This window comes from Thamnophis elegans, chromosome 5 (genome assembly GCF_009769535.1).
Source record: "Thamnophis elegans isolate rThaEle1 chromosome 5, rThaEle1.pri, whole genome shotgun sequence".
Lineage (NCBI taxonomy): Eukaryota > Metazoa > Chordata > Lepidosauria > Squamata > Colubridae > Thamnophis > Thamnophis elegans.
In genome coordinates, this window is record NC_045545.1 from 20,579,645 (window position 1) to 20,598,737 (window position 19,093).

At 33.3% G+C, this 19,093-nt stretch overlaps 1 protein-coding gene across 3 annotated transcripts in view; it reads left to right on the plus strand.

Moving 5' to 3' along the window:
- Positions 1-19,093, plus strand: part of USP33 (ubiquitin specific peptidase 33) — a 30,845-nt gene that overhangs the window by 1,096 nt on the left and 10,656 nt on the right. The window contains exons 2-14 of one of the 3 annotated variants that reach the window (XM_032217947.1): positions 4,077-4,198; positions 4,917-4,970; positions 6,777-6,839; positions 8,077-8,229; positions 9,567-9,669; positions 10,153-10,222; positions 11,439-11,552; positions 12,204-12,282; positions 12,879-13,281; positions 16,089-16,201; positions 16,599-16,771; positions 16,871-16,965; positions 17,342-17,375. In XM_032217947.1, the coding sequence (XP_032073838.1) occupies positions 4,118-4,198; positions 4,917-4,970; positions 6,777-6,839; positions 8,077-8,229; positions 9,567-9,669; positions 10,153-10,222; positions 11,439-11,552; positions 12,204-12,282; positions 12,879-13,281; positions 16,089-16,201; positions 16,599-16,771; positions 16,871-16,965; positions 17,342-17,375 (1,535 nt within the window). In that variant the 5' untranslated portion in view covers positions 4,077-4,117. Of the gene's footprint in view, positions 1-4,076; positions 4,199-4,916; positions 4,971-6,776; positions 6,840-8,076; positions 8,230-9,566; positions 9,670-10,152; positions 10,223-11,438; positions 11,553-12,203; positions 12,283-12,878; positions 13,282-16,088; positions 16,202-16,598; positions 16,772-16,870; positions 16,966-17,341; positions 17,376-19,093 lie in introns of those variants that run through there. The other 2 variants (XM_032217948.1, XM_032217949.1) reach the window with 2 other exon arrangements.

Below are 19,093 nucleotides of genomic sequence, written 5' to 3' on the forward strand. Positions count from 1 at the left end.
TTAATAAACAGTTGGGAAGTTATTCTGTAATGCAGAAGACAATTAAATATAAGGGATGGAAGAAAACTCAGCTGCAGCTTGCAGTAATGCTGGGGCAGCAGTTTTACTGCAAAAAGATCAATCAGCAGAATACACTGCAGAACAGCAAACATGGGTTTGTTTGTTTTAAATTCTCCAAGAATGAAACCAAAATCCAGATATCATAAAGGAGTTCATAGTCATATTATTTTGGATAATTGGATATACTGAAGTGCTTTGATTTAACACAGTTGATTAAGCATATAATGAGCTGTTGTAGTTGTGAAATTGTTTTTTTTTATGATACTGAACTGGGATAAGAATAGAAAGGAAAAAATAGTCAAATTGATTGGGCAACAGTCATCATTTATTTTCTGAATTCTTATTAATGATTAGTTAGCTCAGCTGTTGGTTCTGTTTTTGTTTTTTCAAAGATAAAATTAATATTGCACAAAGGATCCTTATAAATGTATCTCTAAACATACACAGTAGGATTAGTGTAAAGTAGGATTATCCACACGTTTAAAAAAGCCATGAAAAAATTACAAATTACTCTCATATTGAATATATTAATTTTTCACATTGCATTAAAGGATAAGAGTTAGAGTTTTGAAAAAAGGGGGAAATCTAATTTGCTTAGATACAGGAAGACTTGGTCAGTAAAACAAGTATTGAAACCATCTGTTGTTTATCAGTGTGTCACATTTACTTGCTGCAATTCTATATATACTATTTGACACACACAATATAAAGAACAATAAAAGCAAACATTTTAAAGAAAAATAAATGCACCTATATTCCAGACCACATATGGTCTCAGCCGCCAAATCCCCCCCCCCTAGTTACATTTTGAGAAGCTTCTAGATGGCAACTGTAGTTGGAACTAAATGCACTTGTTGGAGATCATTCCAGAGGGCCAGTCCAGCAACAGAAAAACTACACTTCTGAATCTTGGCCCTCTAACTTCTGAAAAATGGAGGACAGCTTGCTGTTTCTCCTGGCATGATCAAAATGATTGGATTGATTCCAGTGGAGAGATGAGTGGTCCAAAGTAACCCAATGCTAAGCCTTAAGAGTTTTATAACTTTAAACCCCCATTTTAAAATTGTACTTGAAAGCAGAGAGGAAGCAGGGTCCACAAAATATGTGCAATATGTGCTGTAGCACCCAGGCCATGCATTTTGCACCAACTAAAGATTTCCCATGGTATTTTAAAGGCAGGCCTGTATAGAACATAGTATGACTAAAAGAGAACATCATAAGACCCCAGAAATAAAAAAAAATTTTAACAACACATGAGAAAAAAGAAAGAAAATAAATAAAATATGGTACAATACTTAAACTAAAAGAATGTCCTCGAAATAATTCAGAATTTAAACATTTTCCTGAAGGTTAACAAGGTGATGGCCAGCCTGCTCTCTATGATAAGATTATTCCAAAGCAGAAAAGCACAGTCTTCTAGCTTCACACTCCCCCCCCCACACACACACACATCTTGGAAGTATGGGACTTATAAGTAGCTTCTTTCCAAAGAATCCAGTTGTTCAGGTCAATTCCAAGGAAGTGTTTCTTCAGATACGAAGCCATAAAGGCCATTATAACAATATCATCTCTTTAGACAGCTATCCAGCAGCCAATGGGCAATTAGTTCAGGGCCTGAGGACTTTGTGTTATACACCTATTGGTCAGAGCTTGTGGATATGTGGGCTGTTCTAATATGTTGTAAAGCTGCATTGACAGAATCTTGCAAGTCTGAAAGTTCAATCCTCCGCCCTGACTCTTTATGACTTGAGAAACCAGGGAGGCTCTGTTCTGCCTATTATCTAGTTGTGCACTGTGTTATCTCTTTTCTAATTGTTCCCTTGACAGCATCTCTATGCCCATCTCCCAAGGTCTTTCCCACACATTATTACACATATTCAGGTCTGAACCCTAATTGAAAAAAATCCAAATAATTAACTTCTTCTAAGGTACTGTGAAGTTAGTTTACTATCACTATCTCAACAACCTTCCCTAAAAAGAGAGATTGCAGAATGGACAATAGTTATCTAAACCAGTGGTCCCCAACCCCCGGTCCGCGGACCGGTGCCGGGCCGTGGAGTACCTGGCACCGGGCCGCACAGCGGCCGGGGGACATGATCGCTGCAGCGCAAAGGCTCCTGGGCCGTGCGCAAAAGCTCCTGGGCCGTGCGCAAAGGCTCCAGGGAAGAGAGCCCCGCGCTGGTACGTACGTGATATATAAACAATCAATGTGTCGTCGCGAACAATGCCCCCCCACCCCTGCGCGCGCTCAGCGGGCCACGGTAAAATTATCAAAGGCTGACTGGTCCGCGGCAATAAAAAGGTTGGGGACCACTGATCTAAACCACTTAGATCTGGGATGGGGTTTTCTCAAGTGGTACACCTTTCTCCTTCAAAACTGCTATTTCTTACATCCTTGCATTTTTCATCTACTACCCACAATAGCCAGGATGGCAAAGGTCCAAAGAATATAGGTGGCAGGAGATAATCTAGCTTTGATAATCCACTTCTTTGAAATGTATACTATCGACCAAAAAGAATGACAAAGTAATAGGATATGTTGTCCTAGTTTGCTTGTCTGTTGGATTTACAGTATGTGCCACCCTCTTCAGAGGTGACTTTAACTTTAGTTACATCAAGTACTCTGCCCCTATGAAGTCAAGAATATGGAGAATTTGAGCAACTCTGGGTAAAATGATGTGCAAAATTGCCTGAGTGACCAGGTGACCATTTATTTGAAATGGACAAGATTCAAGACTACATCTATTTTTTAGTTGCATACCTTAATTGAAAACACTATATTATCTGTTTTTTTATATAATATTGTTTAAAAACATTAGAAATTAAAAGAAATAGTTTCTCATTGTATCCTTTAGCTCAGCTGCATGTACGTGAGAAGAATGATAATGTAAATCCAAAGCTAACCTAGGTATATTTTGTTAACAATAAAATATATTTAACATTGAAACCAAAGGCACCAAATATTTTTTCCAACAGTATGTTCAACTGCATATAGCATTTAAAAAAAAATTTTTTTTTGAGATTTTAGCAAGGAACCCAGATGGGTGATCTATTGAATATTGTCAGCCATTACAAAATCAAGAATTGTAATGAAGGTTAAAATTTAAATGTAGTTAAGCTTCTAGTAATAAAACTCGTATTCTGGTCTGGAAAAAGGCAACTGTGTGCTAAGTTTTAAGAGCAAAGTCTCTCCATGTCATTAATGTATAGGATTACAAAGGATTAGTATTTAATGTTTTATATTAGGTTATGAACTCTTCAAAATATGAATCCCCATTTATATAGAAATGTGAAAAAGAAATAAATACTATATTGAATTACAGTCATCCATGCAGGGGAGGGATGAAATGTACATTGCAACATAATTCTGCCCTTTACATGCTTGTCTGCAATGTCATGGTGCAAATTAAGGTGAAGCTTGTTTTGTGATGTCACAGTACATGTTTCATCATTTGGGCATCATCATGATTTGGAATCAATGTCTATGTTGTATATAGAGCATATTCACTGCTTTTCTCATGTTTTTAACAAATTTTATTTAGATATTCTAGCAAGTTTAGATATTTTTTTTTTACAACAGGATGTTGTAAAACATAGTATTTGAAAGCAGATGTTTTCAAAGCTTGTTGACACTCCTAAAAGCAATACAGTGGGCATATCCTTTGAAAGACTAACACAACTGCTTTGAAAGTTGTTCCCTTGTTCATACACAAACATACTTTTACTCGGATACCTAAGCGCTATGGCTGATGACAACTTATAAAGCAGCAATATTTGGAGGAATGATGATTCATTTGTGCTAACATGTTCTGTGATGTGCCCCTTTTCAGTGCTTTTCACAGCTCTAATCTTCAGATGGTCCATTTTTTGTGTTATTTTATATTCATTCCATAATGCTAATATAAATGATATAAATATATAATATGCTTTCATTTTTAATAAAGTTGGCTGCATATTGTTTGTTGTACCAATTACATTTCATAATACTATAATAGTGTTTTGTTCTCGATATATAGATGATATTGTTTATAAATACTTGAACGTGATTGCTGTTAAAATGCCTCAGCAAAACAATGATTGTTCACATTTGGAATCTGTTGGTGAGATAACCAAAGAAGATTTGATACACAAATCTCATGTGAGTTTCTATTTAATAATATTTTTGTTGTATTCATCTTTGCTTCATTCTTAAAGTCTCATCTTTGTCATTTAACTAAAGTAAATGTATGTTCATTGTTAAAGTGTTATTAAATTAATGTTAGGGAAGAAGTCATGAAGTTTTATTTTATTTATTAAGTGGAGAATGTAGATATCATGTATTTATGGGCTAGAAGTAATAATGTATATTAATAAAAGATTTTGAATGTCATATTTTAGTAACATAATTTTTACATGCTACTAGTTGAAAAATCAAAATAAGCATCTTTAAAATAATAGTTTTCTTAAGTTGTTATGCAATAAATATTTAGTATTTCTAGTATAACAATAGTTTTTCTTCTTTGTTCCATATTACCATATTTTTTCGAGTATAAGACGCACCAAGGTTTTGAAGAAGCAATTTTTTAAAAAAAAGTAGTTAGGTAGATAGAAGGATGGAGAGAAGGAATGGCTCATTTTTTGCTCATTTCTGCCCTCCCCAACCCCCAGGAGCTCTCTGAAAGCCTCCATAAGGGTATGCACGGCCATTTTGGTGAAGGGGGCGGAAATTTGGGAGGCAAAAAAATCCTGTATTCGGTGTATAAGACACACCCAGATTTTCAGCCTCTTTTTTGAGGAAAAAAGGTTTGTCTTATACTCCGAAAAATAGAGTAGCTAATTTTATTAACTAACTGCTTTATTCCTTGTTGTTTTAATAGGGGACTTGCCAAGACTGCATGGTAAAAGGACCAAATCTGTGGGCATGCTTAGAGGTAAGCAGAATTAACATACAGTTGATATTCAACTGCAGCAGTTCATTTAGTGACCTTTCAAAGTGACTTATGACTATTTTTCATACATGACCTTTGTAGCAGCTCCATGGTCCCATGATCAAAGTTCAGATGCTTGCCAACGGAGTCATACTAATGACCATTGCTATGTCCCAAGGTCATGTGATCACCCTTTGCAGCCCTTTGACAAGCAAAGTCAATGGGGAAGCCAAATTCACTTAAAAATCTTGTTACTAACTTAACTGCAGTAATTCACGTAACAACTATGTCAAGAAAGGTTGTAAAAAAGGGCAAACCTCACTTAACAAATGTAACAACATAAATTTTGGGCTCCATTGTGGTCTTCAGTCGAGGACTACCTGTATATAATATGCAATGACTAAGAGTTTCTCTTTCTGAAATGCAACTTTGCCAGGCATTAACTCTGCAATCATTATTTATTCGTCTATGACTTTTATTGATCTCTAGTCAGAACTAAGGCTACTTGAAATTTCTGGATGGTATGATTGTTTGGAAATTGTATATTGTTTCCTTAATGAAGGCTACATTTCAAATCAATTTTTGAGCTCTGCTTAGCATTTGCAAAGTTGGCAATCAAGTCTAGTGCCTTAAGAGTCGAACCACAGTACATTTTAAGTTCATCTGAAACTTGCAGGTCAACATTCCATTTTTATTGGAAATGTGGGATGAAATATACGTTGTTTCTATTATGTTTAGAGAGTATTCCAGAGAATATTTTTAAGATGATTTAGCAAAGCCATATAGTTTTGTAAAGTCTCTTTTGTGAAAAAAATAGTTCCCTATCAAAATGGAATGGTATATGAAAAACATTTTAACATTTGCCTGTGTATTCTTTCTGAAAAGTCACTTTATATTTTAACTTCATTGTGTTAATCAGAAGATTTTAGTGTAACATACATATAAACTGCCTTATTAATTCAACTTTGTAGTAAGAATTTGAATCAGTCCAAATACATTGATGCATTTCATTCTTTGTTTTTGTTAGCTATTCAGTTTCATAGCAGAGCTTTCTGGGAAGATACACTATTAACCATGTTTGTAAACATAGACATTTTATGTTATAGTAGACATTTATCTTTAGTCAGATAAATGAATTGAGTTGAAAAGCTTTGGTAGATGCTGAAGTTCATTATGTAATGTTAAAAAACATTTTTATGATATATATTCTGGTTCAAGTAATTATAGGGTTATAGCTAAAGTTTGGCCATAAAAGAGTAATTGTGTATAGGTTGCCTTAGAAATGGAATTTATAATAAATATGCAAATATCATTTGATATGATTTAAGTGATCATGGAAAAGAATAATAGTTCTAAAGGATACATAATTAACAGAATATGCTATACCTTTTATAACTTTATTAAAATGTTTTTTTAAAAGAAATATTAAAAACTAATGTAAAGTAAGTAGAAAAGGAAAAGAAAAAAATCAGAAAGAAAGCTAAAATGCAAGAAAGGGAAAAAGAAATGAAGAAAAAGTGAACCACATGGTCATATGTGTGACAATAACAATAAAATAAAGAGTTGGGTAGTTTGTCTCAAAGGAAAATTTAATTTGTGGGTTTTACATTTTTAATTTGGCTTCTAAAATAAGAACAAATCATGGTCCAAAAAGGTTGCATAACAGATTTGTTAATATTAAGTATGACTATTTTGGTCCATTCCATAAATCATTTCCAACAAACCTATTTACAATGCCTCTTCAGAGACTTTCTTTGGCACTGTCATTGTTCAATTTACTTTCAATATTTACTTTGCTTGATTTAACAGAATAGATGCTCCTATGTTGGTTGTGGGGAGTCACATATAGATCATAGCACCATACATTCAGAGGTACGTTTGAATATTCTTTTCACAGTTTACACAATCTTCACAGTTCAGAATTTCTTGGTGCTCTGTGGTTACACATAGCATTCTGTCCTGCCAGATTTCTCTAATGATAATTTATTAATATGCATGATTAACAGAAATTTGAATAGCTTTATGTTGGAATCCCAGAATAATTCAATTTCCTGTATAATTTATTCAGTACATTTATATTCTGTTTTTCTGAGGAATTCAGTGAGCAAAAAAAAATTAAAACAAGCATATAAAATATATGAGAATATTAACCAACTAAGGAAATGACAAGTTAAAATTCTGAATTATTTAACTGTTCAAGAAAGGTTAGTTAAATCCATAGTCATCTAAATTGACTCTGATAATGTTTATTTTGAACAATTGTGTAGGAATAATATGTATGTGGAACAGGTAAAATAATCTTTGTAAAATGCTTTTAAGCATTAAACCTTTTGTATATTGTTTGCCAATATTTTGATGCTTTTGTTAGTAATAGCTAAATAAATAGCTATGGCACTAGTGTTCACAGAATGCAATGAAGTAAAATGCTTTAGTTTGATATTTTTTTATGAAAATTACATGTTATAATTGAACTTGTAATTCCCAAAATATTTCTGCTAAAGGGGGCTTTATGTAGAAACTTGATATTGGAAGAAAAATGATTACAAAACACTATTTCAATTCTGAACTAGTAAAACTGCATTCTTTTGCAGTCAAGAGTCTTGAAGCAAGGGAAACACACTCTAAACAACATTGATCTGGATGAGAAATGCACTGCTCCATGGGAAGGATATTAATAATTATACAGGGTCGGGAGATTTGCTGCTGTTATTCTATTTAGTATGGTATTACCTTGAAACTGTCAGTTGACCTTTTAGTACATGTGGACTTAGCTATCTGTCTCCTTCATCTTCCCTCTGCTAAAGACTATATAAAGTACAAATTATAAGGCAATAATTAATCTTTATCAGTTTGTGAGTGGGTAAATGTATGAATCGGTATGTGAGTTGCTATACCAGGAGCAGAGATCTGTATACTGTATCTGTATCTGTATACCAAACAGCATTGGACCATAGTATGGACAATTAGAGTCTATAATGATTAAGTAAAGAGATATTCAAGCTGCAGTGGATTGATTTAGACAGTATATGTACAGTACAGATTTATATACACAAACACACTGCACTTGGTTATAATGAAAAATAGCATTTATTAATATTTTGTTTTCTAGGAAACAAAGCATTGTTTAACAGTTAATCTTACAACACTTCGTGTCTGGTGTTATGCATGCAGCAAAGAAGTATTTCTGGATAGAAAGCTAAGAACTCATTCTTCCTTACAAAATGTACGGTTATCTTCCCCTGGTCCAGAACATATCATACAGGTAATCTGGCATAAATTCTAGTAGGATTTTATAGGAAGATAGCATTACTTGCTGTTGAGATTTGTAATATTGTAACTAAAAAAGGGGGAAATGTATTATTCTGTCTGATAGCATCCAAAAAATATTTTAAAAGAAACTTTAGTATGAAAAATGTATGGCTTTATAAAAGAATTGTGCTTATAAATATTATAATATAAACATTAACAAAATATAATTCTTTTTGCAATCCTGGTTTTCCTTGAAAACCAAACTGTGTATCAGTATTTATAGTTGAGATTGTAATATATCTATTTTTGTATAAGTAATGTTTGTATTGTGGCTTTGAATCCAAACAACTCCTTGCCAAGGATTTTTTGGCAAGTATTAAAATTAATTGTCATTTAAATTCTTTAAATATTAAATACTAAGTCACCTGCAGATTGACAAGAGAAAAATATCTCATTTAGATACATTTATGTAAAAATAGGTTTAAAAGTAATAAAATATTTCTAGCTTACTGCATTTTTGTAGCATACACATCTCAATTCTTTCTGTGAATAGACTGCATTTATTTATATGCACAGTAGTTGTTTACACTATGAGCCATCTGATGAAAGAACTAAGAAATATCCCAAAGCTACATCAAAGCTATTGTTATATATCAAAGCTATTGTGTCATTAATTTGTAATATGCAGTTATTCTGTAAAGAAGATGAAACAATTTCTATTGCCACACAGTTTGTTGTGGCAGATTTAAGTTCCTATAGGAGAGGTTTTTTAGCCAAGTTACATTATTCAATAATGAAATATTATGTATACAAAATTGGATTTTTGGCTTTGTATGGAACAAAACATGTATTGGAAATGGATATAAATACCTTATTTTTCGGATTATAAGACGCACCTGACTATAAGACACACCTAAATTTAGAAGAGGAAAACAAGAACAACAACAAAAAGGGGGTTGTGGCACGTTTTTGAGGCTTTTTTCAGTCTTTTTTGGAAAAATGGGCCAAAAAAAGCCTTGAAAATGGGCCAAGAAAAGCCTCAAAAATGGGCTGAAAAAGCCTAAAAAATGGGCCGGAAAAAGCCTAAAAAATGGACCAAAGGCCTGAAAAAGAGCCATGTAGAGGCAAAAAAGGGTTGTGTGGACCCTGGCAGGTGGCTGAGGCTTTAGCAATATTCAATCTATAAGACACACAGACATTTTCACCCCCTTTTGGGAGACAAAAGAGTGCGTCTTATAGTCCGAAAAGTACGGTAACTTCATAGGCTCATTAGAAAAAATACAAAGAAAAGTCGTAATCTTTATGAAGAATGCTGCTTACAATTTTGCTTTTTAAAAATCTTTCATTAAGGATATTAAGTTACCCAGTATCCCTACACTGAAAATTCCTTTAATTGCAACATTTGATGATCTAGATGTACAAATTGATGAAGAAGATGAATTAAAGGCTAGAGGTAATAAAGTAGGGTAATTCACATGAATATTATTAATTGAACAAATTATTAATGTGATATTTATTAATTCATTTTTAAGGTTAAAAATGTGTTGCTAGGATGTGCTTGGCTCTCTCTCTCTCACACACACACTCTCTCACATATATATATGAGATATATGTGTATGTATGTATGTATGTATGTATGTATAGATATAGAGGATGTGCTTGGTTTCTCATGGGTGAACATTTTTTTTACTTATTGGAATTTAGCCTAAAAATGGGAATGCAGTTGGATGGTGAATGTCACACATTGTCATATATGCAGATTTCTGTATGATAGCAATATAGTAACAGTGTTTTCAGGGTTACTGAAAATACTTAGAAATTCTGTAAATACTATAAAAAAACCTGCATCTAAATTTCCACAGAACGAAGGCTTATTTATATCCTGTACACACTAACTTTTTTCATTGGCTTGCTAAGCAGTATTTCTTATTTACAGGTTTGACGGGCTTGAGAAATATTGGAAACACTTGTTACATGAATGCAGCTTTACAAGCACTTTCAAACTGGTAAAAATGAATATAAAACTGTTTGTGTTTTCCTTTAGCCAGAAATTTCAGTAATTTCTGGGGAAAAGATAAAAAATAAATAGTCGTGTAAGAAAATTGCCCTATTGATGAGATTGGAAGCATATATATTTAATAAATGAATAAATAAATTTTAATCTATATGAAAAGCTTCTAGCTGTACATTTTCCAGCTTCTGACAGTTTTTGTGAAAAAAGAAACAAAATTTTTGGAACAAATTTTCTCCTTAAAAATTTGTAAGAACATAGTTTTTTTGGTTACTTCCTGTTTCGTGGATTAAATAAAAAAAACTGAAATCTACTTTGATATAATGTCAAAGTTCTTCCTAAGCAGATGTTCAATAATGAGCTATATTGATTTCATTAATCCATCATATTTGAGATGTCAATTCTGCAGGATTTATTGTTTCTTATTTTTTAGAGATACAGGAGGAGAGAAGACGGGGAGGAAATTGGGAAAAGTGAATATTTAAGATTCACAAACTGTACAAATTGCACAAAGAATTTGCAAAACATTTTTAAAAAATTATGTCATATTTGAATGGAACAAATATAATCATACAATAGTTTAACATTTGAACATTTTATACTAAAATCGGTTCAGAAATAGATAAAAACAGTTGAAATGATAAGATTTAGTCAAAATAATAAACAAGAATTTGGAATTAATCTGAAGCAGTAAGTCTAGTGTTTTAAAATCTTACATTGGAAAAGAACAACTTTAGATATGGCGGCCAGGGCTGAATTAATATTCTACTAAAAACCAATTTCTTCTAATACTGTGTAATATCAGAGTACACTTTATATTCATCTTCTATTGATATTCCCATATGTTACACATCAGTTACCCTGCTTAAATTATCCATCTCTTTAATCACGCAGTTTTTGACTTGTTCAGTTCTTGAATCATATTCCAATAACAATTTATATATATATATGATTTATTAGATATTTGCTTAAGTATTGACTGTTGAAATGGTAAAAGTAACTTTTTTGTCATAGATTATGACATATAAGATTTGCTCTTAGCATGCTGAAAAGATGCAGAAGGATTCAGTAGTAATATTGACTACGTTAAACATTATATATATTTTTTTAGTGATAGAGAATTCATATGATAGTTGAATTTTCTAAGACTGAATATGGATATATGCAGCATTCTTTCAAAATACTAGTTTGTGCTTTTCTTTTCTTATCAGCCCCCCATTGACACAATTTTTCCTTGACTGTGGGAGTTTAGCTCGGACCGATAAAAAACCAGCCATTTGCAGAAGTTACTACAAACTTATAACAGAACTCTGGCATAAAAGCAGGTATGGTGTTACTTTCATTTTGATAGTTTGATATACAGTCTAATATTGTTGCAGATGAGAATGCTTTCCAAATAATGAACTACATACAATCTTACATATTTCTATTCATACAATGGATTTTGTCTATTCCTCAAATTCCATGATGTACCACCAACATCTGATCTGGAAGGTTGGAGTGTCATCTGAAACAACCTGAGAATATCAGAATTGGGAGGGGGGGAGATTCCACATGTGGAAAGATAACCAATTCTATACGGTAGAAGGGAACACACCATTGGAATGCTTGTTAGTAGTACATGAACTAGAATTCTGGTTTGTAATTATTCAGTTATTACTATAGCTGCATATTCATTTTCTTATGTTTAACAATAATAAATACTTTGATTTAATAAATAACAAAGTATTTTAAGCAAAAATCAACATCCAGTTCTGATTCACCACTGGAACCACATCCATCCTTAGAGTAGATTTTGGTATATATTTACATAGAAATAAATCCTATTAGATTATGTATAATTGTGATATATGAAGGCAGTAAAATTAAGAATTTCCTAGCTTTAAATTCCTGATTTGCTAAACTGAACATTGGTACATTGAAGTACTTCATTTAGTTTGAGAAAGTGTAAACAAAATGAAATGTTTTTGTTCCAGGCCTGGAGCTGTGGTCCCCACAAATTTGTTTCAAGGAATTAAAGCAGTTAATCCAACATTTCGAGGCTATTCGCAACAAGTAAGACTTTTCTATTTTTAGGTCACTAAAAATTATTATTGCTAAACAGTTGCAAGATTCAAAGAAATAAAAACATAAGTAATATATATATATATATGCACAGAAAAGATACTGGGAGTAGTTATAACATAGTGAAACAGAAATAATGGTTGTTTCTGGAAAACTGCTGGGCTTTTTAAAGTATCTCTCCTTTATTCAAGTAAGTTGATTAATTCAAGTTTTATACCTACACTGATGTAATACAAACACCTTACAAGAGAAAGTCTAATTCTTTTCTATGCAGAGAGTTCTAGGTAGAGAACTAGTTTTAAAAATAATTTAAATGACAGAAATTCATTTCAATCTTCAAAATGCTGATTAATATAACATTTAAATTTAATTATAGTGATAGATCTAGTATAAAGGAAATGATTTTGGGGGAAGTGACTTTTCTTTTGTCTCATCTTCTGATGGCCAAGGGCCCTTTTCTATAAAATGGGCTCTGACATGGGGAACAAGAGCAAAAAAATCAGGCAGGAGAAAAAAAATCAGACATTGTTCTGTTATCACATTAGATATGTATTTTAAACTGTGTACTTACCTGTTTTAAATTTTAGGATGCCCAGGAATTTCTACGTTGTTTAATGGATTTGCTTCATGAAGAGTTAAAAGAAACTGTTATTACAATAGAGGATAGTAACACAACAAATATTGAGGAGAGAATGGAAGAAGAAAAATGTCAATCAGATGCAGATTTTCAGTCATGTGTTAACAATGATAAGGTAGAAAAAGATCCTTGGTCAAAATCTGTGGCAGATGACCCTGCAGAAAATGCAATGTTAATTGAGGAGGATGGAAATACATCTAAAGATTATAGAAAAGAGAGATCCTTGTGTACCAAAATGAATAGAACAAATTCTATGGATGACACAGAAAAAGATATAAACGGTTTCCGTGAAACAGCTGAACTTTTGAATAATCAGGAAACAGTGAAGGTACAAATACACAGCAGATATTCAGGTGATTATATTAATATTATTTGAAAGTGATTAAAAGGCATACATGCATAACATTAGCTTGGATTACCTAGTGATGTCATGCTGATAGAACTAATTCCTAATTTCCTTTGTCTTCTGTTATATGTACTCTTGAGGCTGTGGGGACAGTCTCAGGTAGAGGTTAGGGAGTGTCTAAAAGAACAATACAAATTTTTATTTCATGGACTTGCCTAAGATTTGCCTTCTCTGTTATGTGTTTTTCAAGCTTATGCAGCATCCTTTTTACTTTAAAACATGTTAACTACTAATGTGCCATACTATGACCATGCTCAAGTGGTTCTGATAACGCTTAATTATTGTGTGACATGAAATGTTTTTGCATTTACTGACTTTGGAAAGATAGATATAGAACAATTTGTAATACCCAGTGGTTTCATCAAAATCAGAATAAAGTTCTACCATTTCTAAGTATAATATGTGAATGGAAGACCTAAGCAAATGAAAGAAAAGGAATAGGACATCTATATTAACAATGAACAAAAGTGACAGTGGAATGGATGCAGGCATAGGAGACATACAGTTACAAGAAAACGTATGTGAACCCCTTGGGATTACGTGGAGTTTTGCATGAATTTGTCATAAAATGTGCTCTGAACTTCATCTTAGTCACAACAATAGAAAAACACAGTCTGCTGAACATAATACTACACAAACATTAGATGTTGCCATGGTTTAATTGAACATAACATGTAAACATTCACAGTGCAGAGCACATTTTATGACTAATTCATGCAAAACTGGATGTTCCACAGCACTACTGGCTAGAATAAAGTGTACAGTATACAGTATATGATCATAAATAGGAAATGTGGGGATTTGTTCATTGATTTGATAAATTTCAGCTTTCATTTGTGTAGATAGCTCATGCATATCAACAGATAAAGTTAACTTTCCTCCTTGTATGGTTAACTCTTAACTTACGCATGCAAACAAGCAAATGCACATGGACATACTTTTCATAGCAGAACCTATTTTTGTTTAATAAAAAATAGTGGAAATGAAAAGTTTCCATTATTTCCATCTGTAGTCCTACCAGCTTCCCCAAACAATCCAAATCTGTTTTTATTTGGCCATTTTGCTACCAAAGTTTGTGATGGGAATTTAGGCCATTTTCAGTGGGTTTGGAATAAGTTTTGAAGTGTGGGCAGTAGAAAGTTTAAGATGTTTCAACTCGTATAATCTCCAGCTAGCATGAACATTCTGGGAATTGAACTCCACATACCTTAAAGATGCCAAAATTAAGAGACTTTGGTCTGTAGTCTACAGCTAGTCAGGGAAATCACCCCTCATTCAAGGGAAGTTGTTCACTGTTGTATTAAGAGACTTTGTTTAATTGCTAGCCCTTTTTCCAATCCACAAAAAAGTAAGACAGAAATATAACTGAAGGTAAGCATTCACAATTTTTATCTAGGGATTAAGCATTAGAATTGTAACTTCTGTTTGTTGCTTGCCTTTTGGGAGTTGCATCACTTTGCTAGGTTTGTCGAAGCACTATTTAAATACAGTGCTATTTTCCAATATCACAGTCTTTCATTTTTCAGGGTTTTCAAACTTCTAGTAAGACTCATTTTAAAAAAATCTCTTCTGATTTATTGCATTGCATTGAGTTGAAATAATTTTGCACATTTGTAAATTTATCTTCTGTTCCAAAGCTAACATTTAAGTGAGATTATCTGCTAGTATTCTAAGATGAAGTATATTCTCTTCTAAGTCAAGATAAAGTCCTGGTGCTTACATGGACAACTTCTATGTATATTTTTTGGTTACAACAAAGAAATGATTTGCCATTGCTTTCTTTTGATTTTGTTTTAAATATCTCCAAATATTAGTGGGCCTTTCTTAGCTTTTTCAACATCAAGTAAGGTAGATTAGTGCCATCAAACGCTTACTTTCGCAGGATGTATACTAAGGTAGCCTTGCAAATATTTTGTGCTACTTTAGCTGCTAATCAATTGAGTAGTTGCTGTTTGTTTCTCCAAATCCAGCTGCCTTACACTGACATTACTTTTGAGAGTCTGTCTCACTCTATCCCTCCATGTCCATTAGACCCAGGCTGGTCAAACTGGTGGCCCACAGGCCACATATGACCCGCATGGCCATGCCCACAACAATACATCATGATATGGCCCACAGGTATGACAACCCTGCATTAGACTATACTTACAGCTTCTCAAAGAATTGCAAATGAAATCATCTTTTTGATACATGCATGAGGTAGAATGATACAATTATTGCTGTATAAAACTCAGATACTGAACTGGCTGGAATAATTCAGAATGCAGATGAAAATTGCTTATAAACAGTCTATAATCCTATGATTATTACTATCTTTGGTGCAGAATTGTGATTGAGGCCAGTTTGCCCTGAAGCTGAAGACATTTTTATTAATTTATTCACTGGATTTATGTATGCTACCCATCTCATCCAGAGGCAAATTTGGGCACTTACAAACATTAAAACTAAGACAGTTACAATAATCATAATTAGGCTAAAAAAATCATTAAAAGAGGGGGGATGAAGCACAAAGAGGTATCACCTCTGGGGTTATGAGGTTCCAAAGGGCAGCAGCCATGGCAGAGAGATCTTTTCTCCTGGACCCCTCCCACTGGAGTTCTCTGACTGATTGAGCCCACAACGTGTTCTCTCTGTTGGCACGGGTGGGTGGATTGATCCTATTGGGGTGAGATTGTATAATTACATGGACATGAATTATAATGAATGAGTAAACAATGTTAGCTGCCTGGTTTTTTTTTTTTTTTGCTCTTTTAGTTCCAACAGCGCCTTCCTCTAAAAAGAAGAAAAACAAAAAATACCGAAGTGTTATATCAGACATATTTGATGGTTCTATTTTAAGTTCTGTACAATGTCTCACATGTGATCGGGTATGTTTTATAGTGCTTATGCAAAAATTCTCACTTTTTGTGTGGATTTTTTTTTTAAAGTAATATATATAAATAATTCTTGGATTATCCAAGCTAGATTTTCCAAACATGTCTGACTAGTTCTTCTCCTGTTCATAGTTCTTTAAATTTTTATACTCTGAACTATTTATATTTTTATATTTATCAATATATTTATATTTATTCATACTTTACAGTAAACCTGTAACTTATGCATACTTTATAGTGAACTTAAATATATGTTACTTCCCATCAAGTGGTATAATTGCAGATAAGCAGTATTATGTTTTGTTTTATGAGAAGTTTAAAAGAAGCAAATACAATTATAGAATTTGATTAAGTACATTGACAAATAAGTGTTTATGCTTATTTTTCATAGGTTTCAGTTACACTGGAAACTTTCCAGGATTTGTCTTTACCTATTCCAGGTAAGGAAGATCTTGCTAAACTGCATTCTGCAAATCATCAGACTTCTCTCGTCAAGGCAGGATCTTGTGGTGAAGCATATGCTCCTCAAGGTTGGATTGCGTTTTTTGTGGAATATTTCAAAAGGTTAGTTTTTTTGTTTCTGCTACTTCAGTAATTCTTCTGCACTGATGTTTCTGCTATAACAGCAGAACAATTGCTGTTTTTCTATCGATGATATTTCAGGTTTGTTGTCTCATGTGTCCCTAGCTGGTTTTGGGGTCCAACAGTAACCTTACAAGATTGTCTTGCTGCCTTTTTTGCTAGAGATGAATTGAAAGGTAAGAGATTTATATTTTATCAAATATCAAATTCTAATTTACCAACTATGTGTGATTTTTTGTATTGAATCAGGTTTCAGAACAGAACAGAAAGCATATTAGAGTTTTCTCCGCATTATTGTTGAAATTGAATTGAAAAATATTTTCAAGGACAAACATTCAGAAAACATAGTTGCGAAAGATTAACTTTTGAACCATAGTATGGATTTTTAATTAAGAACAATTTCCCAATTCACAGGGATAAGTAATTTATAAAATTCTAGGATCAATTTACTATATTGCAAAATCAAACATGTTTAGTGTGAGTTAAAGGGGTAAAAGATAATTTTCTATATTTTTAGAATAATGTTTGTTCTTTTTTTTACAATGTCTGCAGGTGACAATATGTACAGTTGTGAAAAATGTAAAAAGTAAGTGACCTACATTTAAACTCTTTATATATATGTATAATTTCTATACTTTTCTACCCTTTTTTCATTAATAAAGCTATTGAAACCAGGAATATGATGTAATGTATGAAATATACACAGACATAGTTCAGTTGGCAAAATAGGCCTTTTGTATGAACCATTATGACTTAATATTTGTTTAAAAATCATTTTAAGTATTGATTGTCTTTTTAAGCTTTCTTGAAAAACTGCCCAAACACCTTTGAAACCTAATAAAAGATGCTTGGGATTAATTTGCCTCTAGCAAACAGGAATAGTTTCATGCCAAATGCCAGAGCCTAATCTGAACTATGCATGTAACCATCTAGACAAAACATAGGCATTATTTTTAGACTTGCCACTTGTTTCAACGTGAGCAGTTACTGTTTTATTTTATATTTTACCACTCGTATGCTACCTCAACTTGATATGACTCTTAACTACTAAGTTTATTTTCTATTAAGCAAAAACTAAGAAGGAAAAGTATAAAAGGGCAGGATCACCAGTAAATACAAAATATGCAACAGTGAAGAATAAATAAACATTTTCTCAGCCAATCTTCACTAGGGAGCCGATCGTTGTATCCTTCCCCAAGACTTGTCAGAAGAGCCAGGTTTTGACAACTTTACAAAAGCCCAATAGGGTGCAGCTATGCAAAACATAGGGGGAATGCTGTTCTGCAGGACAACCAGATACTGAGGTGCGTTTCTTAGGCCTTCAAGAAGACACTGGTTTACAACTGGAACTTATCAACTTAATCAGATCTAACTGATCAAATGGAAACAAAAGGAGAAAGACTAGACTAAACTATGAAGAGCTATACACATAACCTACAACACCAAGCCTACCAGAGCTATGTGAACGAAATAAGAAGTGCCCATAGTTGCATGGCTTCATTCTAGACCAGTTGTAACTTCTGAGTGGTCTACAAAGATAGCCTCATGAGTGATTGTGAGGACCTCCTGATCAAGGTAGGGACACAATTGGCACACAAGAAAGCTTTATGCAAAGGTGCTCCTGACTTCAGCTGCCATCTGCTGAATGAATAAGAACTGCATACCAGTTCTGTCTGGACCACTGTAGAGCAGTATAGAAATAACTTTAAAAAATGGATACAAGAGCAGTTATTTAAAATCCAGGTAGCTTCTCAAAGAAGGAAACAGTAAGAAAGAAAGTTAGGATTGCCTCGTCTGATTCTTTAAGGTGTAAGAGGAGAAGGTTAGAGAAACTGTGTCAGGTTATTATACCCTGTCACAATAGAGGTCCAGTAGTGCTTGAGAAGTCTGCTTCTTGGCCTGGCCAACCTTGAAAAGATACCAAATGACAAGTGAGGTACTGCATACTTACTTGTTCTTAATAAATCAGAATGCAGTAAAATCTTAACAAGTACACTAAAAAAACACTTTAGATTCCGGGTTAACACTTTTAATTCAGAATTACAGCCATATATTCTCCATTAGAACCAGTTTGGTCTGAGAGGCAGTTTGACCTGCTGCAGGGATGTCAAACTCATGCTCCTTGGGACATATGAATCATGTGTTGGCCCTGCCTCTGCCCGATTTAGTGAAGGGGGGGGAGAAAGTCCCAATACATCATGTGATGACACGAGTTTGACACCCCTGATCTAGTGGTTTAGAAACTAGGGTAGAAAGCAGGAGACTGAATTCAAGTTCCATTTGTGGCCATGAAAGCCAGCTGGG